The 27,281-nt window shown below is 44.7% G+C and overlaps 1 protein-coding gene across 2 annotated transcripts in view; it reads left to right on the top strand.

Moving 5' to 3' along the window:
* The window catches only part of VSIG10 (V-set and immunoglobulin domain containing 10), a 38,937-nt gene extending 13,315 nt beyond the window's left edge, over positions 1 to 25,622 (top strand). For both annotated transcript variants that reach the window (XM_046640345.1, XM_046640344.1), the window contains 7 exons: positions 6,427 to 6,729; positions 8,664 to 8,924; positions 17,288 to 17,581; positions 19,711 to 19,821; positions 20,109 to 20,124; positions 21,879 to 22,090; positions 22,875 to 25,622. In XM_046640345.1, coding sequence (XP_046496301.1) covers positions 6,427 to 6,729; positions 8,664 to 8,924; positions 17,288 to 17,581; positions 19,711 to 19,821; positions 20,109 to 20,124; positions 21,879 to 22,090; positions 22,875 to 22,930 — 1,253 coding nt within the window. In that variant the 3' untranslated portion in view covers positions 22,931 to 25,622. The remainder of the gene's footprint in view (positions 1 to 6,426; positions 6,730 to 8,663; positions 8,925 to 17,287; positions 17,582 to 19,710; positions 19,822 to 20,108; positions 20,125 to 21,878; positions 22,091 to 22,874) is intronic.
* Positions 25,623 to 27,281: the final 1,659 nt, after the last annotated feature.

Raw genomic sequence — 27,281 nt, 5'->3', positions numbered from 1 at the left:
ATGTATGTGTGTGCTCTTGAGAAGGACTGATAAAATAAACACAGGAATGCCAACTGGAGGTACGAAATGTTGGTAGCCAAAGCCAGGGTGGCAGCAGTGGCCCTGGTGAAAATGAACAGGTTCAGAAAATATTTTGGAGGTAGACCAGTGAGACTCGCTGGTGGATTAGAAGTGGAGAAGGAAGGAAAGAGAGGTTTCCAGAATGCTTCTAGATGTTTGGATGGTCTCTAAGGTTTCCGCCAACTCTCAAGGCTTATGGAATTTGTGAGCGCAGTGTTTTTGTGTCTGGAGATGCCACAGCTGAATTGCTGAATGGCCAGGAATGAATGTGGGTGGAACGAAAAATGCCACCCATTTTGGCCCAGATCTTTTCAGTTCCCACTGTGAGCCTATGGGCGAGTGCTGGCAGGCCTCCCTTCCTCCGGGGGCCAAACAGTAATTAATAATTCCTTCATGTCGGTCTCTCATCAATAAATATCTTCTCTTTTGACCACAGAGGGTACAGTGGCAATACAGCATTTTGGTTTTTTTTATCATCGCTCTCTCCAGTTTATGATGACTCTATCTGACACTGATTTATTAATCATTGCCTAAGTTTATTGGAGGATTGATTAGTTTCATTATTGCCCTGTAGGGAGATAAATGCAAGCCCTTCTTATGAGGAAAATGAACTTACATCTTAAAAAATATCACTAAACTGAAATGGCGCTTTGGGCTCCCTGAGTTACAGTGGTACGATTCGTATTACAGAAACTTCTTTATTTGGAAACATAGGATGTCCCTGACTAGTGTCGGGCTTGTTGATAAAAACAGGACACAGACTATCTTAGTTCGGGTTGCTATACCAAAAATAACATAGGCTGGGTGGCTTAAACAACAAACATTTATTTCTCATGGTTCTGGAGGCTGGAAGTCCAAGATTAGGTGCCGGCAGATCCAGTGTCTGGCAAAGCCCCTTCCTGGTTTGCACATAAATGTCTTCTCATTGTGTCCTCACATGGTGGAGGGCAGAGAGAGGAAGCAAGCTTTCTGGGGTCTCTCCTTATAAGGGCACTAATCCCATTCAGGAGGACTCTATGCTCATGACCTAATCACCTCCCGAACGCGCACCTCCTAACACCGTCACACTGGGGACAGGCTTCAGCATATGAATTTGTGGGGGATACAGACATTCAGTCCATAGCACAGACATCCTCTGGTTTCACATACACCAGAGCCCTCTAGAATCTCAGGCCTTGTTCCCATCCAGGAGAACCCCAGGCAAACACCAGACCCCTCCGGGCATCAGAGAACCCCTTCTTGCTCTTGCGACAGCAGGCAAAGGGGAGGCCTTGGCATCTCAGATTGGAACTTGGCCCTCATTTCTGCATAGAAGATTTAGTTATGATGGCTTTATAGTATATTTTGAATTCAGGGAATGTGATACCTCCAGCTTATTGTTTTTTCTCAGGATTGCTTTGGCTATCTAGGGTCTTTTGTTATTCCATATAAATTTTAGGATTCTTTGTTCTATTTCTGTGAAGACTGTCATTGGGATTCTGACTGGGATTGCATTGAATCTATAGATTGCTTTGGGTAGTATGGACATTTTAACTATATTTATTCTTCTAATCCCTGAGCACGGAATAGCTTTCCCTTTCTTTGTGTCTCCTCCAATTTCTTTCAATAATGTCTTATAGTTTTCAGCATAGAAGATTTGAGAATATGGATTAGGCTTGATCCAATCACTATTGCTTGGAGGGCGGTGGTATTGCTGAGTGGCTGAGGGCGTACACTCTGAGGTCCAGCTGCCTGGATCCAAATCCAGTCCTGCAGGCTGTTGTCCTTGTGACCTTGGGGGAAGTCACCTGCACTCCTCTAACTTTAGTTTTATCATCTGTGAAATCAGGGGTAATGGTGGAAACTCGGCACAGATTTACTGCTCACATTCATGAAATGAACATGCCAGCTCTCAGCACAGAGCTAGGCACACTGTATGCCCTTGGCCCATGTACCTCGATCAACTGGTTAAGCAGGTGGCAGATTCCTCTGGGAAAAATGCATCTCAAATTCCCAGCAATTGGTTAGCATCTGGGCCTTTTGAACAGGAGTTGCTGTTGGTCAGGGACTCTGTGTGCCTAGATGTTGCTTCTATCTTTTCACTGACGTGGTTGATAACTTAGTCTCTTAAGGAGAAAAGTTTGCAAACATTCTAACATGCCCTTGGAAGCTAGAAAAAAATTCCAATATGTGACAAGTTGTTATTTGTGAGTGACACTGAATGTAGGAATGGCCAGAGATGCTGTAGAAACACGAAGCGGGCTGTATGAAGGCCGGTAGCTTCCCCTCCTTACCACTTGGATCTCTGCTTATTGATCGGTGGGCCTTTGGTGCCTCTGCCTTCCAGGGAATCAGGTTTTCTATAGGCCTGGGGTGATTCAACCTGCCTGGAATGGGCACCGCAACGTGATTTTTGTTATTCATCTCAGGATGACAGAGTCTGCACCGTTACTTGTTAATTTAATGGTGCGGTTGAAGAGACTTACCATCAGGATTGGGGCTGCTGCTCCAGAGAGTACAGAAACCCCTTAGCATAGAGCTGTTCAGGGCTGCTGTGGCATTTATTTTATTGACTTACCCTCTCCTGCCTCCAGATTGGGGTGAATATGAGGTTAGAACTGCTGTGTGTTTATCTGCAGAAAGGCTGGAGGGACGGAGAAGGTAGCATAGACCTTAAGACATTCCAGTAGACTTTGTGCTTCTTTGAGCTTCTTTGTGCCCTTATGCATTGGGGAGCTGAGTGATCACGCTAAAGATTAGTCCGTGAAAGACTGCAGTCAGAGTTCACGGAACACGGGGCCAGACTCTCCCTGTGTCTATTATCACAGGCCAAACAAGGGTCGAGGGAGCATTGGAGTTGGTTGGCACCTGGGTAATGAGGAAGCTGGTTTGTATGAACCTCCAGGAGCCCTTTTGGGTTCAGTTGGGGCTTGGGGGATGGGGAGTGCACCTGTCTGGCCAGTGATGTGGCCGCCATTCCAGACTTCCAGGAAAGAGTTTCAGGAAAGTCCCACATTCCCTGACTAATTGGGCCCATTGGATTTGCACTTGTTCTTTGTTGGCAGTGGTGACACTGTGCCTTGTCACAACATAAGCATAAGAAGAACATAAACATAAGAAGAGAGGCTGTTGGCTTCCATCAGAAGATGGATAATCCTTGCCCATGGATTGATTCATTTGAGTCTTGCCAAGCTCATCTGAAGCAGAGATAGGTGTTTATAAGAGGCTGAAGACCTTTGGGTTCTGGCTTTTGGGATGGGATCGGCAGTCATCAGGGAGCTCAGGAGGCAGTGAGGTTGTCGCAGTTGTTTCTATGTTCAGTCTCTGAAAGTGATATCAAAACAGTCTCTGTAAGTTTTCCCAGGGATCTCATCCCACCGTAGAACTATAGGTATGTCCCCTGATTAGTAGAGACTGCCTAGTATATTCTTAGGTCATTTTCAAATAGAAAATACTGGTATAAAGAGTAAATGCCTACTAATAGATAGTGGTAGATTGTTCTAGAACGAGAATCAAACTGTTTCTGTAGAGGGCCAGATGGTCGATATTTTAGACTTCATGGGCCAATGGGTAATATTGAGGATATTATATAAGTACTTATAAAACAAGAGAGAAAACATATTTCCACATTTTTTTCTTGACAAAATTCAAAATATAATAATTACTGTTTTTATAGTACAGTGTAGTGAAAAGAATGGAATTTATTTTTGGGAGGATAACATTTCACTTAATTGGGGTTCAAAGTTAGTGTTCACTCTCATCAAATCCACTGCAAATGTTCATCTATAAACATCATTATTAGCTTGTGGGCTGTGCAAAAACAGACAGTGGATCATCATTTGCTAGAGCCTGTTACTGAATCAGTCTGCGCATATACCTCTGATAACAAAACCAGGTAAGATTTATAGGACGTTGACCACATGTCAAACACCAGGCTAGTGTTTTGCTTATATTTTCTCATTGGATCCTTCAGGAACCCAGTGATAGAATTATTACTGTTCCTTTCATTTGAAGGAAGGACAGGAAAGTGCGAATGAGAGGGGTGGGCACTTGACCAAGGCTTTGTGTCTTTAAGTGGCAACAGCATTTACAGCCAGTTCTGTCTGAATTCAGAGTACAAGCGCATAAGCACTAGGCTCAGGCATCCAACCAAGAAAGAGTTGAGAACTGAAACTGACAATGACTAAGGCCTCGATAAGATGCTGAACCTTTGTAACCACTCTATATTTTTATTTATTTGCCCTTTTATTTTTGTTTCCTCCCCCATTTGTCCATCTGATTGCTACCATCACCCCGCAAGCAAAAAGGGCTGGTGGTTTCTCTAGGGATATCAAGGGGGCGGAGAGAGAGGTGGGAGGGAAGAAAATGGCTGCCTCCTTCTTCGTAGTAAATCAGAGTAGGGGAAGAACCCCAGGGAATCAAGAAGATGGTGTCAGCTTTAATTAAGTAAGCAGACTCAACCCAAGGGGTTTATAGCTGAGCTGTAACCTTTGAACACCTAATTCAGGAGGCTTTTCAGGTTCTCTCATTTTTTTTTTAACTCTTCCACCTGCTTCCTTCTCATCCATTCCCTGTTTCCTACCCCATTTCTTGCTGAGAACTGCACTGGCCAAAAGCCCCTCCGAGCCAGTTTCTGGGAGTCCACACTGTCCATGCCAGGCCACTGTGGCCCTCCAGACGACAATCAGGAAGACCCAGGCTGTCCAGTGTAACACACTACCTTTGCTGGCCCGGGTGTGCTCTCAGTACTGCAGAGGTATGCTGCGCTTAGCTGGGTGCCTGCCAGCTGTGGGCACGCCCTGGGACCTGCTGCTCCACATACCTAACCAGCTAGCCAGCAACAGTGAATGGGACGTTTGAGCACCTCCCAAACCACAGTAGAATTTTTTCTGCACTCCCTTCTGGGAGGTGACATGATTGCAGCAAATCACTGCAACTATTAGGAGCCAGCCCCAACTTGACAAGCATATTGTCAAGAATATTGTCCTCAGAAACCCACAATTTCTGTAGTTATACAGTGACTCCAGACATAGATAAAGTAGATGCTGTATTTTGTGGGGCTCTGGGAAAGCCTTTTCCTTCCCCAAATAATTTTTCCCACTGGCCTATTTCTGTTCAAAATTCTACAGTCATAGATTTATTCCTTTGGCCATGCAGTGCCCTCCTAACTTCTTCTTTTTAAAAGAGGACATCTTTGGGAGGGGTGACACACTAAATGACTTTAATATACACAGGTGTTAAGATTTATTCTTTTCATCAAAGGGGATGTCGGTGCATGGGTACCAACAGTGGGAAGGCATTTCTGGGGACAAGAAGTTCAGAAATGTGAGGGGAAACCAAGATAAGACCTAGCATTGATCAACTGCTTCCAACGTGCCAGGCACTGTTCTGAGTGCTCTACTGTAGTAACTCTTTTAATTGTCACCACAATCCCCTATGGTAGGTTCTGGCATCACCCCCATTTTACAGATGTGGAAATGGAGACTAGGAGAGGTTAAGTAATTTGTCCAAAGTCACACAGCTAGTAAGTGGAGTCCAGACTTGGAACTGGAACCAATGTTTCTGGTCTTTCAGTGTGAAATTGTGCTGTGTGTCCCGAAGACCACCTCCAGTTTTAGCCCTTCTCCAGGAGAACTCAGAGAATTCAGTGTGTAACATGATTATTACAGTGAAGGGATACGAAGCAGAATCAGCCAAGAGAAACGGTACACGGGTTAAGTCCAGGGAAAACCAGGAGGCAGCTTCCAAGGGTCCCTTCCCAGGGGCATCACATGGGACACGATTAATTCCCCCAGCAACAAGTTGTGGCCACACGTGTGAAATGCCGCCTACCAGGGAAGCTCCTTAGAGACTCAGCACCCTGGGTTTTTACTGGGGCTAGTCACGTAGGCATCCTCTGCGCAGCACATACCGAAATTCCAGACTCTCAGAGGGAAAGCAGGTGTTCAGCATAAACCACGCTGTTTGTACAAACAGCATAGGCACAGAGAGTCCGCCTCTTATCAGTTCTGGGAATGGTGAGAACTCTCCCGAAACCTAAGTTCTCAGCTGCCAGCCAAGGCCAACCTTGTAAGCAGGCCTTTCTAAGGACAGCAGACTCAGGCCTGCAGTGTCAGCTCTTTAGTGCACAGATAGCCTTTCCATTCACCAGTGTTTTTGAAGAGGAGCAATTCGCATATTCCCTTTTCTATAAGGATTGATAGCCCCGATAAGTCTCACGTAATCACTCAGGATTAAATAAGGGTACTTGCCATAAGGGCACTTAGCATAGCATTTGTCACATAGTAAGTATTCCATATTGTCCTCATTGGCTGCTTCCTGATCATTTGTGTCTGCTGGAGCTCAAATGAACTCTCAGGTCTTCCCCATCCCCCCTGTTCTTCTCAGGCGGCCCCTATCAGCTTGAAGTCAACATTTCCACCACCGGCTCGCTCCCCAACGGCACCCTCTATGCAGCCCAGGGCTCCCAGGTGGATTTCAGCTGCAGGAGCAACTCCCGGCCTTCACCTATGGTGGAGTGGTGGTTCCAGGCCCCGCATTCCAGGAACGAGCCCTTTGGAAACAACCTGACGGTCAGCTGTTTCACTCTGCTGCTGATGTCGAGAAACCTCCAAGGGAACTACACCTGTTCGGCTATGAACATGCTCAGTGGGAGGCATCGAAAGGTGACCACTGAGCTCCTTGTCTACTGTGCGTAAGCAGCACTCCCTGCCCCCACTTCCTCTCCTTGACCCTTTGTGAACTGCATGTTTGTGCCTCTTCCTTTTGTCGACAAAGGTGTGCCCGCTGCATGAGTCCTACCATGCTTCAGCATACACGGACACACCCAGGGGCTGCATGTCAGAGAGGGAGTCACCTCTTCTAGAAGCTTGCTGCTAAGTAGGGGTACAGAAGAGTCCCTGTGAGCCAGAGAGGGAATTAATGCCTAGCTTAATGCTTTTTTTTTTTAATTGAGATGAAAGTCCATAACATTAACCATTTTAAAATGTACAACTCAGTGGCATTTAGTACATTCACAATGTTGTGCAGCCATCACCTCTATCTAGTTCCAGAACATCTTCATCACCCCGAATGGAAATCCCGTATCCATTAAGCAGTCCCTCCATCCCCTCTTCCCCCTCAGCCCCTGGCACCCGCCAATCTGTTCAAGCTCCACGTATGCGCCTGCTCTGGACATTCCATATAAACGGAATCAGACACTATGTGGCCTTTTGTGACTGGCTTCTTTCTCTTAGCATCAAGTTTTTGAGATTCATCCATGTTGTAGCATGTGTCAGTACTGCCTTTCTTTTTATGGTTGAATAATATTCTGTTATATGGATAGACCACAATTTGTTTATTCATTTATCTATCCTCATGCACTCTATTCCTGAAGCCTGGGCCCTCTAGCACTGTTAGGAACCAGCATGAATCTTTATTTTTGGGGTGAGGAAATTACCAAATGCATTTAGACACAAATTTCCCAAACGAAAATAACTGTAGACACGCTGAGTATACTCATAATCGATGCTAACCAAAGGGAACATCAGAACAACAAATTAGTGGGCAGGATAATGACACATTATTTAATTCATGTTATTCAGAACTTTTATGTGTCTCTATGTTCTCTGTCATAAATGACATTTATTGTATATAAAGTCAAATGTGCTTGCTGTTGGAAATATAAATGAATACAGTCCCATGCCGCATAATGACGTTTCAGTTAGAGACAGACTACATATACGAGGGTGGTCCCGTAAGATTAGTACCATAGAACCTAGGTGTGTAGTAGGCTGTGCCATCTAGGTTTGTGTAAGTACACTCTACGTGTTCACACAATGATGAAATCGCCTAACAACACATTTCTTAGAATGTATCCTTGTCGTTAAGCAATGCATGACTGTATAAAGAAGAAAAGAATCACTTGTACTCTAACCATTATTTTGGTATATTTCCAATAATTTTTCTTGTAGATGCCACATATCTATTCATCCATGTAAGATCCAAATTTATTTCTATTTATGGATATTATATAAAATCTATAAAAATATTTGATTACATACATAATATATACATAGTATATACATTTATAATATATATGAATTTTTATAGTTATTAATACATGTATTGGATTTACAGGTTTGTAACTTATTAAGTTTTTATGTGTGTTTTAATAATACATGCACATAATAAAAAGGAAGTATATGTTGGGGGTGGGGGTGAATCTGTCCCCCTCCCACCTGTAACTCCCTCTAGGGATCAGCACTGTCCAGTAGAACTTTCCATGATGATGGAAATGTTCTATTCTGTGTGATCTGATACAGTAGCCACCCACCATGTGTGATTACTGAGCTCTTAAAATGTGGGTAGTGTGATAGAAGAACTAAATTTGTAATTAAATTTAAATAGCCACATGTGGCTAGCGAGAAATGCAACGATAAATAGGCCCATGTCCCCCTTGGAGATTTAACACCCAACAGAGAAAACCTGACTATTGTCAGGCACTCATTTGTGCTGGCAGCTATTTCAAGGTACCCTAACTGGGGTGGATGTTTCTCTGATACCCTGGCTCTCTAAGCTTGAGAGCCAGCCCAATGGCTTGTCTTGAGTCTGTGATTAAGCCCACGTCCTCTGGTGTTTTGCAGACCCCCCTCCATCAGCTCCTCAGTGCTGGGCAGAGATGTCACCAGGATTGTTCAAGCTGCAGCTCACCTGTCGCTGGGACGGGGGATACCCAGACCCAGACTTTCTGTGGACAGAAGAGCCAGGAGGTGTTGTCGTGGGCTCATCAAAACTGGGGGTGGAGATGCTGAACCAGTCCCAACTGTCGGATGGCAAGAAGTTCAAGTGTGTTGGGAGCCACGTAGTGGGGCCAGAGTCAGGAGCCAGCTGTGTGGTACAGATCAGTGAGTCTGGCTTGCCTTGTCCTGGGGTTGGGGTCCACCCACCTTCCTTTCTTCTGGGAGGACCATTTAAAAGAAGGTCTAGGAAAGAAATCCCAGGGTGTCAGAATGAACTGAATTCCTTCCATTTCTTCCTTTCTTTTGCTTTGTTTCCTTCCTTTCAAACTTAAAAATGCTTAACCAAGCTTCTTGGTCCTAGTCCAAGCTGTTTTTCACTTGTCAAATACTCACTGAGCACCTGCTCTGTGCCAGGCACAGTTTCTAGGTGCTGGAGATGGAGCAGTGAACAAGACGGACAAGGTTCATTTATTAGTTACCTCCTGTTATGTAACAAATTACCACCAAACTTAATGGCTTAAAATAACAAGTCATTTATTCTCTCACTATTTCTGTGGGCCAGAAACGCAGACAGGCATTGTGGGGATGGTGTGTCTCAGCTCCATGATGCCTGGAGACTCAGCTGAAAGAGGAGGGCTGAAATCATCTGAAAGATCCACTTCGAAGGATCATACAGCTGGCAAGTTGCTTCCTCACCGTGTGGGCCTCTCCACACGGCTGCTTAAGTGTCCTCACAACATGGCAGCTGGCTGCCCCCAGAGCAAGTGATGCAAGAGGGCGTGAGCCAGGCAGATCCTATCCTTTTTATGACCTAGCCTCAGAAGTCACATGACATCCCTTCCACCACATACTATTCATTAGAAGTGAGTCACTAAGTCTGGGTCCACTTTGAAAGGGTGCAGGAAGTATTAAGCTCCATTTTCCTTTTTTTTTTTTTTTGAGGAAGATTATCCCTGAGCTAACTGCTGCCAATCCTCCTCTTTTCACTGAGGAAGACTGGCCCTGAGCTAACATCCGTGCCCATCTTCCTCCACTTTATATGTGGGACGCCTGCCACAGCATGGCTTGCCAAGTGGTGCCATGTCCGCACCCGGATCTGAACTGGCGAACCCTGGGCCACCGAAGCGGAATGTGCGCACTTAACCACTGCTCCACTGGGCTGGCCCCCCATTTTCTTTTTTTAAAGATTGTCCTGAGCTAACATCTGTTGCCAATCTTTCTTTTTTCCTTCTTCTTATCCTCCCCAAAGCCCCCCAGTACACAGTTGTATATTCTAGTGGTAGGTCCTTCTGGCTCTGCTGTGTGGGATGCTGCCTCAGTATGGCCCGATGAGCGGTGCTGGGTCTGCACCCAGGATCCGAACTGGTGAAACGCAGGGCCGCTGAAGCAGAGCACACGAACTTAACCACTCGGCCATGGGGGCGGCCCCTAGGCTCCATTTTTTTTTTTTTTAAAGATTTTATTTTTTTCCTTTTTCTCCCCAAAGCTCCCCAGTACATAGTTGTATATTCTTCGTTGTGGGTTCTTCTAGTTGTGGCATGTGGGACGCCGCCTCAGCGTGGTTTGATGAGCAGTGCCATGTCCGCGCCCAGGATTTGAACCAACGAAACACTGGGCCACCTGCAGCGGAGCGCGCGAACTTAACCACTCGGCCACGGGGCCAGCCCCCCCAGGCTCCATTTTTTGAAGGGAGAAGTATCAAAGAATTTTCTGGACATATTTTTAAAACTACAACCATTCCTCTTTCACAGAACATAAATTCTTGTGGGTGGAGTGCAGGTGGGAGAAGACAAAAAATACAAAACAAATAATATAGGTTCAGATAGTGATGATAATTATGAGGAGAATAAAACGAAGTATGTAAAAGAGAGTATATTAAAGAAAGAGGGCCCCTCTTCCTAGGGTGGCAGGAAGGTCTCTTCGTGGCAGAAACATTTTGAACTGAGACCTAAAGGATGGGAAAGAGCTGGCCAGGTGAAGATCTGTGGTTGAGTATTCCAAGCAGAGGGGACAGCAAATGCAAAGGCCCTGAGGTGGAAATATACGTGGCCTCTGAGGAACTGAGAGAGGCCAGTGTAGCCAGAGTGCCATATGTGAGGTACTGATAAGGCTGGATGGGTGTCGTGGTTGAATTGTGTCCCCCAAAAAGTATGTTCAAGTCTGAATCCTGAGTACCTGTGTCTGTGACCATATTTGGAATATGGTCTTTGCAGATGTTGATTAAGGTAAGATGAGGATTAAGGTAAGATGAGGATTAGGGTGGGCCCTATTCCAATAACTGGTGTTCTTATAAGAAGAGGGAAATTTGGACACAGACACACAGGGGTAATGCCATGTGATGACAGATGCAGAGACTGGAGTGGTACATCTATAAGCCAAGGAATGCCAGTGATTGTTGGCAACCACCAGAAGCTGAGAGAGAGGCCTGGGATGGTTTCTCTCTCAGAGCCTCGAGAGCAATCGAGCCTGCTGACACCTTGATCTCAGACTTCTGACCTGTGAGAGAATAAATTTCTGTTGTTTTAAGCCACCCAGTTTGTGGTACTTTTGTTACAAGAAAATTAACAGGAAATTAACACAACAGGTAGGCAGGACCAGAGTGTGTTGAGTTTTGTTGGCCATGGTGAGCTTTTCCTCACAGTTTATCAGGATAAGCCTCAGAGGTGCCGCCGTGGAGAGCAGACGTGCTGAGAATTCAGCCCTGCTATGCCAGGAGGTGCTTGTTTTCCCAGCAAGTGATATTTAAATGGTTGGCCCTTCCCACTGACATTCAGCAATCATGTCCCAAGTGTCCCCTCTGTGTCAGGCACTGTATCTGGCCTTGGGCAACCGAAGGGACCAAGACTCTTTCTAGGCTGGAAGAGGGGTGGGCAAACTATGGCCCCTGAGCCCGATCTGCCCCAACTGACTTTTTGCAATTTTTTTAAATGACATATAATTCACATAACATAAACTTCACTATTTTAAAGTCTGTAATTCCGTGGTTTTTAGGATATTCACAATGTTGTGTTACTACACACCACCACTAGTGTGGTGTATTACTCTCACAGTATACACAGTGGTGTATTACTATCACCACTATCTCTTTACAGAACATTTCCATCACCCTAAAAAGAAACCCTGTACCCGCTGGCAGTCACTCCCTCTAGACACACTGTGCAAGTACTCATTTCCTAGTATTTTCCACTGACATTGAGTGTCATTTCCACTGACAATGTCGTTTCCACTGACATTGAGTGTTATAATTAACTTTTTAGACTTTTCCTATTTGTGTAAGACATGGCGTAATTGATTTAATTTGAGTTTCTTTGATCAATAGTGGGTTGATAATTTTCGTATGCGTATTGGCTCCCTATATATCATCTGTGAATTATCTGTTCTTATCTTGTCCATTTTTCTATTGGGTTGTTCATCTTTTCTTAATATTCCATACAGTACTTCATATTAACTTTGTCAGTTAATTTCATAGAAATGTCATGCATGTTATAGATGTTTCTCTGGCATGTTTTGCTCCTAAACTACATTTGTGGCATTTCTGTTAGTGATGAGCAATTTCTGATTTTGAAAGGGTCACCTCTGTCAGTCCTGTTTTAGGTTTCTGAGCTCAGAAGGTCTTTTCCTGTTTCCTGATTATTAATGTGTTATTTGTAATCCTCACAATAGCCTGCAAATTAGACAGGATGATTTGTAAGTTGCAGATAATGGCATTGTGTGAACTAACTTGCCCAAGATCACCTAGCTTCTAAGTGACTGAGCCAGCGCTTAGCCCAGGTTGGTCTGACTCCAGAGCCCTTCCCTCCCTCGAGACCCTCCACACCTAATCCAGCAAATCTTTTTGTGTAGGAGTTAGGTACTTAGCACGGTGCCCAGATACTGTAGGGGAACCCAGAATACTTGCCTTTAGAGGACTTGAAATGGAGAGGTTGATCTGACAAATGTGAAACAGGGAAACGGCAATATCACAGTAAGAGTGCATTAACATTTATTGAGTGCCAACTGTCTGCAAGGTGCTATGCTAAGTGTTCTCCACACAGTATCTTATGTAGTCCTCATAGTCACCCTTTATAAGCTGAGTGCTCATATTATTTTTAAAACCACTTTATTGATGTATGATTGACATTTATAAGCTGTACATATTTAATATATACAACTCAATGAGTTTGAAGATAAGTATACATCTATGAAACCATCGCCACAGTATATGACAGAAACATATCTATCACCTCCGAAAGTTTCCTCCCACTTTTTTATTATTAAATCTATTTTTTTGAGATTAAGAACACAACTAAGATCTACTCTCTTAGCAAATTTTAATTTTTTTATTCTATTGAGGTCACATTGGTTTATAACATATAAATTTCAGGTGTACATCATTATGTTTTGACTTCTCTATAGACTGCATCATGTTCCCCACTAAAAGTCTAAAAGTCTAGTTTCCATCCGTCACCATACATATGTGCCCCTTTACCTCTTTTGCTCTCCCCTCACCCACTTCCTCTCTGGTAACCACCAATCTGTTCTCCTTATCTATGTGTGTGTTTGTTTATTTTCCACATATGAGTGAAGTCATACAGTAATTGTCTTTCTCCTTCTGCCTATTTCACTTAGCATAATACCCTCAAGGGCCATCCATGTTGACAAATCTCCATGGCTGCACCAATTTACATTCCCACCAGCAGTGTGTGAGGGTTCCTTTTTCTCCTCATCCTCTCCAACACTTGTTATTTCTTGTCTTGTTAATTATAGCCATTCTGATGGGTGTGATGTGATATCTCACTATAGTTTTGATTTGCTTTTCCCTAATAATTAGTGATACTGAACATCTTTTCACGTGCCTGTGGACCATCTGTATATCTTCTTTGGAAAAATGTCTGTTCACATCCTCTGCCCATTTTTTGATCAGGTTGTTCATTTTTGTTGCTGTTGAGTTGTGTGAGTTCTTTATACATTTTGGATATTATCCCCTTATCAGATATAGGATTTTCTCCCAGTTGGTGGGCTGTCTTTTTTGTTGATGGTTTCCTTTGCTGTGCGGAGCCTTTTTAGTTTGATATAGTCCCATATGTTTATTTTTTCTTTTGTTTCCCTTGCCTGAGGAGACATGGTATTCAAAAAGATACTGCTAAGACTGATGTTAAAGAGTGTGCTGTCTATATTTCTTCTAGGAGTTTTATGGTTTCAGGTCTTACATTCAAGTCTTTTCCATTTGACGTAATTTTTGTGTATGGTGCAAGATAATGGTCTACTTTCATTCTTTTGCATGTGGCCGTCCAGTTGTCCCAACACCATTCATTGACGAGACTTTGCTTTCTCCATTGTGTGTTTTTGGTTCTTTGTTGAAAATAAGCTGTCCAGTGAGTGCTCATATTATTGCCTTTAGTAGTTTCCTGGGGCAGCCATAACAAAGTACCACAAACTTTGTGGCTTAAAATAAACAGAAATTTATTTTCTCACAGTTCTGGAGGCTAGAAATCTAAAATCAAGGTATCTCTAGGGCTATGCCTCCATGGAAGGCTCCAAGCTCCTTTCTTGCCTTCCTTGTCTCTTCCAGCTGGTGGCTCCAGGCGTTCCTTGCCTTGTGGCTGCATCACTCCAATTTCTGTCCGCCTCCATCACCACATGGCCTTCTCCTCTGTGTGCGTATCTCTGTTGTCTTCTCTTCTTCTTCTAAGATACAGTCATTGGATTTAGGGCCCACCCTTAATCCAGGATGATTTCATCTTGAGATCCTTAACTAATTACATCTACAAAGACCTTATTTCCAAATAAGATCTCATTCTGGGGTTCCGGGTGGACATGAATTTTGGGAGAATGCTGTTCAACCTGCTACCCTCCATTTTGTGGATGGTGGAACTGAGGCAATGGACTTGCCCAGATGCCTGCAGCCGGAAAGCAGTGCACATGTCCAGAGTGGAACATAATGAAGACTCCCGAAGTGTGTTGTGGACAGTAAGTTCCAGGAAGTGGATAAATGATGGACTGATGCTGAGAGAGGGGGAAAATGGCAGAGGCAGCTGATGAGCTTTGTGTCTTTTCCCCCCACCCTTCCATTTTATTTGCATATCTTGCCTAAATCATCATTCCTGTGGCCTTGAGACTTGGCCAGTAATTTGAACTTAGATATGTGCTCAAGATTAAGAAATGTGTCTGCGGAAGGGAGCTGACCAGAAGTTTTCCCAATTCCAGGAGTATGGGAAGCAGGCACAAGAGCCTGGAACTTTTTTGACTCTGACAATGTCCATATTTCACCTCCTCCCTTCATGAGCACTTGAGTCCAGCCTTGATGTGCATACGAGTCACCTGGGGGTCTGATTAAAATGCAGATTCTGACTCTCTAGGTCTGGGGTGGGCCCAAGCCTCTGCATTTCTAACTAGTGCCCGGAAGTGCTAAGGCTGCTTGGTCCTCAGACCACACTTCCAGTAGCAGTGCCCTTGGGGAGAGTCTCTGGATCATTTCACTTGGGAGGACTATTAAGTCATTGAAAGGTAATATTAATGTTCACACCTCAGGGATGCAGAAGAGCGTAGCCCCCAAAATGATGCTTTCAGGAAGTCCTGCTACCCAGAGCTCTCTTATGGCTTGTAGGTCCCTAGACTGAAGAAACCAATTCAATTCATGACAGGCTGCAACATTAGCCAGCCCAGTATGTGAAGGCCCCAGTATGTTGGCCATCTTCCGGATCCCTGAGGGCCCTGCATCACCCACCCCCACCGCCCCAACCCCTGACCCGACCCTTGCACACAGCATCCTCTTAAGCTAAACTCCTTGAATTTATAAGTGCCACAGTAGCTGGATGGGTGACTCAGAGCTTTCTGAGGAGTGAATGCTCTGTTTGGCAAAAGTACATTCATGTACGTGACATTTGTTTGGGGGCAGAGGGGCCCACCAGGGGGATTATTTGTTTTGCTTTTAATAAATGATGAGGGTGTCAAACTTTGGTTTGGGGGCCCTCAAATACAAACATACCAATAAGGCTTGTCACTGCTGCTGGCTTTATGACCCCAAAGGAAATTCGGGTTAACCACAGAGAGGGGAAGGTACAATTGAGCAACATGGGGGGAACCTAAATGTTGATCCAAGAAGGGGTGCTCACATGTGAATTTCCTGAGCAGAACTAGGTTTGGGGGCTTCTCTTGTTGACCTGACCTGGAGAGAGAGGCTCTGGGGCTATTCCACACTCCCATGCCTCCCCCCTCCCGTTCCCAGGACGCCAGCAGTGAAACCCTAGATTCTCAGAACGACTGCCAAGGGGAAGCATGCAGTTTCACTCTCCCGGGCAGGAACCCAGCATGCCACTCCGTATCCCTCAGCTGCTGAAAATATGGACTTAATAAGTCCCCCAAGATGATCTGCTTCCCAGGAGGGTTTGCATTTTGGGGAAGGGCTTCTTATGCAAAGAAAACAATTGGATCACTATGGTAGACCTTACAGCTCCCCACATCCTATTCAAATCAGACCCCAAGGCCACAGAGACATGCATTCTGAGTTTTCTAGGACAGACAGAATAATGGGCCCCCAAAGACATCCATGTCCTAATCCCCGGAACCTGTGAATATATTACCTTACATGCCAAAAGGGGCTTTGCAGATGTGATTAAATTAAGAATTTTGAGATGGGTGGGCCCAGTGTAATCCCAAGGGTCCTTATAAGAGGGAGGCAGAAGGGTCAGGCTCAATAGTAGGAGATGTGATAAAAGATGCGAGAGGTCGGAGTGATGCAAGGAGCCACGATCCAAAGAATGCAAGCGACTTCTCCAAGTTGAAAAAGCAGGGAAACAGGTTCGCCCTTCGAGCTCCTAGAAGGAACTAGCTCTGCCAACCCCTGGATTTTAGCCCCATGAGATCGTTTCCAACTTCTGACCTCCAGAACTGTGAAAGGATAAATTTGTGTTGTTTGAAGCCACTGTTGGTAGCAATTTGTTACGGCAGCACTAGGAAACTAATACAGCTGCCCTGTTGTCCTCTTGAATATCCTTGTCAGGCTGCGTGCCCATTTTTCATATGATCAGTGTGGTTATTGGACATAGAAGCGTATAGCATAGAAGTAAGGAGTGTGGACTACAAAAAGCCTGATTCCTTGGCTTCCAATCTCACACTCAGTAACCAACTCATCTTGGTTTGCCCAAGACTTTCCCAGCTTTAGCATCGAAAGCCCCAAGTCTCGGGAACGCCCTCAGTCTTGGGCGAACCAGGACAGTTGGTGACCCTAAATCCTAGCTGCACCACTTATTTAGTTGTATTGACTTTGAGCAAGTTACTTAACTTTCTCTGTACCTCGGTTTCCGCATCTGCAAAATGGGGATAATGACAGAGTAGTTGTGAGAACTAATTGGGTTAATATGTGTAACAGTGCCTAGCCCATAGTCAGTGCTCAGTAAATGACAGCTTTTATTATTAGATAACACCAGGTGTGGTACAGAAATTCCTGGAGATGCTTTGTCAGGAACGAAAGAATATTCTTGAAAATCTCAGGCGACTCCTTGGATCTCCTTAAACATATGTCTTTCTTTACTTTCTTTCACTGCCAGGGAGCCCCTCCCTTCTCTCTGAGCCCATGAAGACTTGCTTCACAGGGGGTAATGTGACACTCACCTGCAAAGTGTCTGGAGCCTACCCCTCTGCCAAGATCCTGTGGCTGAGGAACCTCACCCAGCCCGAGGTAGTCATCCAGCCCAACAGCCACTATCTCATCACCCAGAATGGCCAGAGGTCCACCCTCACCATCCGCAACTGCTCCCAGGACCTGGATGAGGGCTACTATGTCTGCCGGGCTGAGAACCCCGTGGGGGTGAGGGAGGTGGACATCTGGCTGAGCGTGAAAGGTGAGTGGTGGAAGTGGCCCCAAAAGAGGAGGTTTGAGAGCTTCAGAGGACCCGGTACCAGCATGGGGACAGCTGCTTCTTCCTTGCACGTGGGTCACTGCCACCTGGGAGAAGGCATACCTGCTTGCCTGTGGCTTGACAAAAGGGATAGGAAAAGTTATTGTTCAGTCCTAAATCTCTAACATTTGCATAGGGATAAAAAAAACTACTTAACATCTGTGTATCCCAAAGGAAGGAATATATATATTAGAAAAAATATAAATGTAAAAAATATATATTAAAATGAAATATATACATATATAAAAATATCTATATATAAAATGTAAGTTGTGAAGCATAATAGCAAAATGAACACCCAAGAAACTCCCATTCCACTTAAGACATTAGAACAGTGGCAACATTGCTAAATTACCTGTAGGTGGCCAGATTTAGAAAACAACAACAACAAAACCACAGAATGCCCACTTAACTTTGCATTTCAGAAAAACAAAGAAGAATTTTTATAGTGTAAGTATGTCCCAAATATTGCATGGGACATACTTATTCTAAAAACTTTGTTGTTGTTTATCCAAAATCCAGATTTAAGTGGGCATCCTGTATTTTATCAACCCTACCTGTAGGCCCCTTTTCAGTCTCCACCTGGGCCTCCTGAAAAAGATAACCACTATCCTGAATTTCATGTTTTAAGAAAAACTTTACTACATGTGTGTGCATTTCTAAATAATATATTGTTTATTTTTGTTTTTGAGTTTTTAAAAAATGGTTATCATACAAATGTAGTCTTTTATGACTTGCTTTTTTCACTCCACACTTTGTTTCTAGGATTTATTCATGCTGATGTAATTATACTTTATAACTCTTCAACGCTTTATAACTTCCCAGTGTCACTATTCCACAACTAAGTTACTAATTTTCCTGCTGATGGACATTTGTGCTGTTTCTGATGTTTTTGTTGTGATGAACTAACAGTGTTGCTATGAAATTCTTTTACCCAGCTCCTTGTGTACTTATATACCAGTCCCCAGGCAAATATTTCTCTAGGATATCTACAAGGAGTAGAAATGAAGGGTTATAGGTTATGTGCATTTTTGTCTTTGAGATGACACCAGATTATTTTCCAAAGTGGTTGTACCAATTTCCATTTGCAACAGCAGTACATAAGAGTGTTGAGTTGTTCCACGATTTCACCCGTAGGCTTTGTGATTTTGCCTATCAAGTAGGTGTAAAATGGAATCTCACTCTGGTTCTAATTTGAATTTCCCTGGTTACTAAAAAGTCTGAAAGTTATTTCATGTTTATTTGTTATTTATGTTTCTCTGAGAAATACATATTTCTGTCTTTGACAGTTTCCCCTTTCTTATAGTTAGGTAGGAGTTTGTTAGAAATTCCAGATATGAATTCCTCGTTAGTTTTATGTGTTACAAATATTTCCTTCCATTTGTTGTTTGTCTTTTTCTCTTTATGGTATCCTTTGATTAGCAGATGTTCTTACTTTAATGTAGCTGATTTTATGAATCTTTTCTTAGATCGTTAGCAATTTTTGTGATGTAAGAATTCCTTATCTATCCCACAGTCATGAAGATATTCTCCACACTTTCTTCTAAAAGTTTTAACATTTGCCTTTCACAGTTAAATCTTTAATCCATCTAGAATTGACTTTTGTGAATGGTGTGAGGTAGGGATCAAGTTTCTCCTTGCCCCCAAATTTGGATAACCATTTGTTCCAACACCGTTTCTTGAGTAGTTCCTCTTTTACTTATTAATCTGTCATATATCAAGTTTCCTTTTATGTGTGGGCCTGTTTTGGATTCTCTATTCTGTTCCATTGATACTGTTTATCATGGCACCAGTAACTCATGCCCTTAATTTCTGTCTTATAAACAGTCTTGATGCCTAATGGACACATAGAAATTTTAACTTCCCAATGTTCTTTTGCATTACATGCTTCATTTGAGTCCCACAAACTATCTGAGGAAGACATTTATCTTGCTTTACAGAGATTTCATATACTTTGCCCAAGGTCATGAGACCAAAATAAGACTAGGACCCAGGCAGAGGACGAGAGGTGTTGCTCTCCTAGCTGCATGTGTATCACGGGGAAGAGTCAATGGTGTAATTTGTCTTTACAGAACCTTTAAATATTGGTGGAATTGTGGGCACTATCGTGAGCCTTCTTCTGCTGGGACTGGCCATTATCTCAGGGCTTATGTTGTATTACAGCCCTGTGTTCTGCTGGAAAGGTAAGGACTTCTGGGGTCCCTCTGCTTATCTTTCAGGCTTCTTGAAAGGGTGTGGGTGGGGGAAGGAGGCCCTGCTTTGTCTCCACCTGAAGTCCCATTCTATAGGCTTCTTCAGTGGGTCCAGATGTGTAACAGTGAAGCACTCAATCCTTCCTAACACCTGCCACCTCTCATTTTGGGTCAGTTTTCTCATTGTCCATTGTTTTGTAAATGTTACATAGATTAAAAACTTCTGAGGCTGAAATAGATGTTCTTGGATATTAATTTTTTTTCCTTTCTCCCTGCAGTAGGAAACACTTTCAGGTGAGTATTCCCTAAAATCAAATCAAAAACCCTTTTTCCATGATCTTTCTTCACTGTTGTTTTGTTTCCTTCATAAGAACAGTAATAGCAACTATCATTGACAACCCACCAGCTGTCAGTCACTGGGCTAGGGGCTTCATTAGGCATTATTAGAAACCCTTTCAAAGGCTAGCCCAGTGGTGCAGCAGGTTCACAGTTTGCACGTTCCGCTTTGGCAGCCCCAGGGTTCACTGGTTCGGATCCTGGGTGCGGACATGGCACCGCTTGTTAAGCCATGTTGTGGCAGGCATCCCACATATAAAGTAGGGGAAGATGGGCACGGATGCTAGCTCAGGGCCAGTCTTCCTCAGCAAAAAGAGGAGGATTGGCAGATGTTAGCTCAGGGCTAATCTTCCTCAAAAAAAAAAAAAAAAAGGAAACCCTTTCATAAACTCTTCATGGTGGAAGAGGCATCTCCATTTTCCAGACAAGGAGCTGGAGGCTTAGTGAAGTAATTTCTGCGAGCTCATCCAGGAAGTAAACAGCAATGCTTGCATTCAGACCCAGGTCTGACTGATTCCAAAGTCTGTGCTCTTTTTACAATGCCAGATCTCAGGGCAAGGCACATTGCTGGTCTGTCACTGAGGCATGAAGACAGCGTGTACGTATTGAGCCCAGTCATTCATGCATTTATTTTATCCAATTTTCTAAAAAGAGCTAAAAGGAAGAATAAGTCATAGGGTTCCAACATGTTTTGGAAGACTAGTCTGAACATGCCAAGAAGCCCCTCCCAAAAGGAAACCTCAGTAGGGGCAAAGTTACTAAATGGAACTCATGTATTTTATTTCCTAAGGAGAATCTGAGTGGGAACAAAGAACTTTTCTCTTTGTTTCTCTTTACCCATTCATAATAATGGGATACTGTTGTTCTGGGACCATCTTTCATGGGAAAATGTACCTCCCCCCCCCCCCCATATTTGAGGGCCATGCTCCCAGTCAGTGTGTCATTCCCAGGCTTATTTCTCAGAGGAGGTGGTAGGGTGGCCTAGTGGGAAAAGGCTTTGGGGTTAGTGGACCTTAGTTCAAATCGCAGCTTTGCAGTTCCCAAGCCTTGATATCACGGAAAATCCTGACCTTCTCTGAGCCTTTGCCTCCTTATCTGTTTCCCACAGGAAGACTGTGATGATTAAATGAGAATGTGATGCTCCTAGGACTGTGACTGGCCCATGGCATGGGTTCTTCCTTCCTTTAGAAATGTACAGTCTGGCTGGGTCGGCAACACCAGTAATGAACTAGAGAACTAAATGCTAAACCGCTGGCCACGGACTCCAAATGTGGTCGTAGTTCAGGGCTTCAGGGGGAGGGAGAGGACTTTACCTGGGCCTTGAATAACAAAGAGGAGGAAAAAATTCAGTAAGTGGAGCAGAAATAAGGGCATTTCAGGAAAGGAGCAGAACACTTGTGTACTTGTTTTGACGGGAGCCTCAAAATGGTAGGTAGGTGCCTGGGACAATGAGGTGACCTGCCAGAGGAGCCAGGGGGGAGGGATAAAACTCACCCAGGAAAAGATAGGATTATCTGTAACAACCTGTGGTAGCATCTTCTTCAGAAGTTACAATCACACTGTCGTCTTGTGACTTACCCAAGTTCAATGCATGAATAATTTTCCACGTTACCAAAGGGGTTGTAAAGAATCTAGTATTTCCTATTCAGCGAGGGCTGACGTTGGAAAAAACAGGGTATCTTCCTGATTATTTCTTCCCCTTTGGAAATTAGGGGGCAAGACATGAATGATGTCATGGTTTTGGTGGATTCAGAAGAGGAAGAGGTGGAGGAGGAGGAAGATGCTGCAGGAGTGGAGGAGGAGGACGCAAATGAGAGGGAGGAGTTGCCAAAAGAAATACACAAGCATGGCCACATTCACAGAGTGACCGCACTGGTGAATGGGGACGTAGACCGGATGGGCAATGGACTCCAGGCTCTGCAAGGTAAGCTCTTTTTCCTTAAAAGCACTCTGGTGGGTTGTGGTGAGCTTCCCAGTAGGAAATCTCTAGGGGTGAGTATGGTTTTTTAAAGGCTTGGGAAGATAGTTAAAGTTTAATCTAGAGCCTGAGAATCTACTGTCAACTGCCAACAGGACAATTAAATTGACAAACATTTAACAAAGGCCTGCTCTGGGAGAGGGTCGAGATGGGCATTGCTAGGGAATAAAAAAGAAAGACCGATGATATCTGCATGCAGGGTGCTTTATGAGACCAGTTAGTGTGAACAGACCAAAACACGTGGGGAAAATAAAAATGGAAGCAAGATCTAACCAACACTGTGAGAGAGCAGCAGGGGAGCTGTCACAAGGAGGAATTTGATTAATTGCCTAATGGATGATACGTTTAAAAACTACAGGACTTCAGAGTAAGATGAGAGTCTTGAGGGGCGCGTTGGTTGGGAGAAGTTTTATGGAAGAAGCGGGATATGAGGCACGTCTCTCAGGACGGTTGAGTTTGAATAAGCAGGAGAGAGGGCGTTGTAGGTGAGGGGCATGACATGAGCCAAGAGTATGAAGCGTGGACAGCGTCAGGCAAGCCTAGAGCCTTCTGAGTGAGAAGAACAGGTGAAAGGGAAGTACAGCCCCTGCTCTACCTGCCCCTCCGTGAAATCCAATTCTGAGGCACAGCAGTAAAGGCCTGGAAATCGAGATGTTGGAAGACTGACAGTGAAAACAGAGTCATCCTGCTGAGATCACTCAGAGTCGCATCTATTTTTCCCTCCGTACAGACGACAGCAGTGAGCAGCAGAGTGACATCGTTCAAGAACAGGACAGGCCAGTTTGAAGAAGAGAACTGTCCTTCACTATCCTGTCTTGAGAGCTTGGAAAGCTACGTTGAAGATGAGCTTTGCATTCTGCTTTGACTTGACCTGCACCCCTGCCTGAGGGCTTCAAAAGGTTTGGGGGACTTGGTAAAAAGGAAAGACACACACACACTTTTCCTGACATTTTTTTCCTAAATTGGCTTGACGTGCTGTAAGTTTTCTCAAGGATGTTAAAAAGCTTTGGGAACAGGCAGCGTGTCAGGGACAGCTGCATTTGGCGTCTGAGATGCCCCTTTCCCTGTGACTCCTGGCTTTGTCCAGGTTGACTGATGCTGACTTGTAGGGACAGGAGTAGGGGGAGGCACTTGGCCCAGTGCCCTTTGCCACTATTAAAGGTCTGTAACCACCCAGCCCCAGCACACAGGGACTAGCCTGGGGTGACAAGGACACTTTTTCACTGCCCAGGTGAGCTGAGAAACCAGAGAAATGTCAGCTCCCTGGAAAAGGTGAGGAGGTGGTGTCAGCTACTGATGCTCATCAGAGGGAGGCCATTTGGTTCGGGTTTTGCAGTTGGACACTCAGTCTTGATTCTGTGCCCTGCCCCTGACTTGTTTTGTGGGGTGGCGCAGGTTGCTTTTCCTCTCCCTTGGGCCTCAATTTCCTCATCTATGAAACAGGTGAACTCACACCTACCTTCCAGGGCTGTGGTGAGGACTAAACGAGGTACTTTTGGATGTGAAAGTGCCTAAGAGGTGCTCAAAGGATGTTAGTTATCTGCTCCTTTGCCTTCCCTAGTGGAAAAAAACCGTCAGCTGTAAGCTGCGAGCTGCTGCCTGGGCCTTTCATCTTTTCTTCCTTCTTTGTAGCATGGTTTCCACTGAGGGCATTAGTAGAGCTCTCCTGATGGTTTTTGCTTCCCTGGAGATACAATTCTTTTCCAAAGAGGTAGAGGCCCATACGAGGAAGTGCCTTTCATTGACACCTCACATTTTCCAGAGTTTCATATTTATACAGAAGCCTCTTGAGTGATGCACAGTTAGCTTTCAGACTTTCCCATTCTTCCTTTCCCCTGTGGCTTTGAAAGGAGGCAGGAGGAATGTTTTGTAATGGAGTATCTCGGTGATAAAGTACTCCTTGGGCAGACCAGCTCATCTGGCCGGTTTCTCACTCTTGGAAATGGGAAAACTTGTTTCCTTCCTATTTAAGGATATTAGGAGGATACACTGATCCGTAATACTAAGTTTCAAAAGAAAATAACATGTGATGAGTTTAAGCTGCTGATGTTTCCAATAAATCCCTGTACAATTTAGAGATTTATTTTTCTGATTTCATCCAAATCTCTTAAATGTTAGGGACCTTAGCAAAGGATATGCGCTAAACATGAAAATCTGACTTGAATTTGCACTCTTTAATGTTGCATACCCTGTTCTGATGGACAAAACCTAGGGCTTCAAGGAGAACCTCCTTTCTCCAATTACAGGCACTGGGACTCCTAAGGTGAGCAGCTGGTTATCCGCAGGGTTACTCTGCGGGTGTGGTTGGGTATCGGTTTTCTTGGATGAAGGGACTAAACTAAGCAAATCACTAGAAGTGAGCCCTGTCCCCAGCTCGGAACGCTGGGCAGCTCAGGAGCTGGCTGCAACGTTCGCCCCTCAGGAATAGCTGTGAACTGCAGTTCTTGTGGGCTGGGTCTTCGCTGCCTGGTACCTCACGAACTGAACCACTCCACCCAGTCTCAGTTAGTGTCATTTCAGAACAAGATGCTGAAGATAGGTTGCTTCTGAAGTCACTGAACACTGAGCTAGTCTCTCCTTTAGTCTTCATCAGTACGCTCCTGAATCTGAGAGTCGATTATGCAGAGGCAACCATATTTAAAAAAAGGAAAAAAAACTGTAGGAAAAAAATCCCTAGTTGGGAACACAAAGAATAATTTGCAAGATCACTGAGATGCTTTCTGCCACTTCCTCTTCTCTTGCACACACACACAATAGAAAATCTTCGAGGCAGGGTTTTTTCCACTAGCAAATGGGAGTGTCAGGGTCTTGGTGCCAAACACCATAAACCTTTGACCAGCAGAGCTGTGACTGCTGTCACTGCTATCTGAGCCCTGTGAACACATTAATGTGGCTGCGTCACTTAAGAGCCCAGGTGCTGGGGGTCTTCAAGTTTTAAGGATTTTTGAAGAATTAGGACTTTTCTTTTCTTTAAGAGATAACCCATCCCCAAATCCACAAGCATGTTGACAGTAGGTGACAGACTTGTGTAGCAAAGTCCAAGCTATTACATTGTGCTTTTGAAAAATCTTATCGGAATGTATTATGAACTCAGAGACCAGGAGATCTGCTTATCAGAACCAGGAAGATAAATAATTCAGGGCTATCACAACTCACATTTCTTTTCTTCAAAATCTGGTGGACACCAGGGAAGGGGCTCCCATAATCCTGTGGCTTTGATATTGGCTCTAATTCTCACAAGCACATACAGGCCCTATTATTGCAGCAAGAAAATGCATGACGGAAAATTTCTATCACCCTTGCACTGAAACCTGGAAAATCACCGTTGCTGGGTGAAATTTATGATGATGCAGTAAGTGCCAACTGGTATTTCTCACCAGGGGACTGGCCAGGAACTGCTGCAAAGAATAAGCAGGTCCCTCTGCATTATTTACAGTTTCAAATTTGGTGATGGTGGGTGGGCGGGGTTTGGGGAGAAATTTGTTCTGAGATTACAATATGGATTTTTAAAAAAAGATTCTGGAATAAAGTTATTTTTAAATAAGTGCTTTCGTGATCTTGATTTAGACTTGATTAATAAACTGAAAGATTTGGGGAAATGGGATTGCCTTCCCCAATTTTTTTTTTTACTAGCTTCCCCAATCTCGGTAACAATATTGTCCTTGTTGTCATTTTATTCTTTTCCATGACTTGTAGATGTTACCTACCCGGTTATACCTACTGAGACACTTTCACTTTACCTAATCTCCCTGAGGAACGTGTTCTTCCATTCCTTTCTACCTGCATATCCTCCAACACATGCCCCTTTTTGGTCAGATTGCATGCTTTCTGACATTAAAGGGCTAGGATAGGAGTTAGGGACCATCTGAGGGTCTGTCTGAAAAGACAGTTTATAGCAGCTGTCCTGTCCCATAGTTGCTGATGGCTTTTGAGATTTTTCACTGGGCTCAGCTAATTGTAGTCCCCAGGACACCTCACTTGAGGTTGCCCAATTCCATTCCCTCTTCCTGTTCCAGGCCTTTCCTCTTAGGTCATTCCCTTCTCCCCCTTTCACTTTACTCCAAGCTCTCTAAGCTCATCACAACTGTCCCATTTTAAACCCATTTCTTTTCTAACCAAATTCCTGTTTCCTACCTTAACCTCACTTTCCCACGTTCTTTTTCACCCAGTCCCTCCATTTTAACGGTGCTTGTGTGTTCAATCCAAGCCCGAGTCCCCATTTTACCTCTGCCCGAGTGACTTGTTCGCCGCCGCCGTCCCTGAGCACTTCTTTCCTGCCCCCTTTCTCCTCAGCCCTCGGAGATCACACCCACGTTTACCCCGTTTGTCCGTCTTTGGACCCCCACTTTTGGGATCCCCCTTTTTCTCTTGCTGGCCAGGCTTTCTCACCGCCCATTTTAACCTTGGCATGCTCCGTTTCACTCTCCATTTTCCCCTGGGCTTTTTCGGGTTCCCATTTTTAAGAAATGGGCCGAGCTCACCCCTGCCTCTGTCCCTGCACGCGGTCCCCAGCCCCGGTGTTGGTCTCCTCCACCTCGGCTCCCATTGAACCCTTGGGCTCCTGGCCTCCAGGTCCCCATTTTACTCTTTAACCTCATTACTCCCCTCCCCGCTTTCCACCCGCTTCTGTGTCCCCGAACCCCCTTCTCTCCTCGTGTTAGCTTTTTGTCTCCCCAATCCCCCATCCCTGGTGTCTTCAGGTCCTCATTTTTATTCCAGTCTCCTCCTCCTGCTCTCCACCTCTTTTTTATTGGTCCCCCCCTCCCGCGGGTGTCACCCTGCCGCGTCGCCCTCAGTTTTCTCCTCAGCTCCCCTCCACTACTGGTGCCATCCGGTGCCCCCTCCCTCGTTTTTCCTTCAGCCCCACCGCACACCCCCTCTTTTACCCATTACCCTCCTCCCCACTCCCGCTTAGCTCCGTTCCCCCTCCCCGTTTTCCCCTAAGCCCCACGTCCCCTAGGTTTTCCGTGGCTGGCGTGCCCTCTGCCCCGTTTCTGCCACCCCCATTTTTACTCATTTCCCCTTCAGACCACGCAACCCCCAAGTACCTGGCCCTCGTCGCCCCGCCTTTCCCCTCAGCCCCGCTCCCCAACACCACGGGTTTTACCCTGCCCGCACCCCGCTTTCTCTCAGCCCC

The sequence above is a fragment of the Equus quagga genome, chromosome 15 (assembly GCF_021613505.1).
Source record: "Equus quagga isolate Etosha38 chromosome 15, UCLA_HA_Equagga_1.0, whole genome shotgun sequence".
NCBI lineage: Eukaryota > Metazoa > Chordata > Mammalia > Perissodactyla > Equidae > Equus > Equus quagga.
Note: the sequence above shows the minus strand (reverse complement) of the source record. Positions and strands in the feature narration are given on the sequence as shown.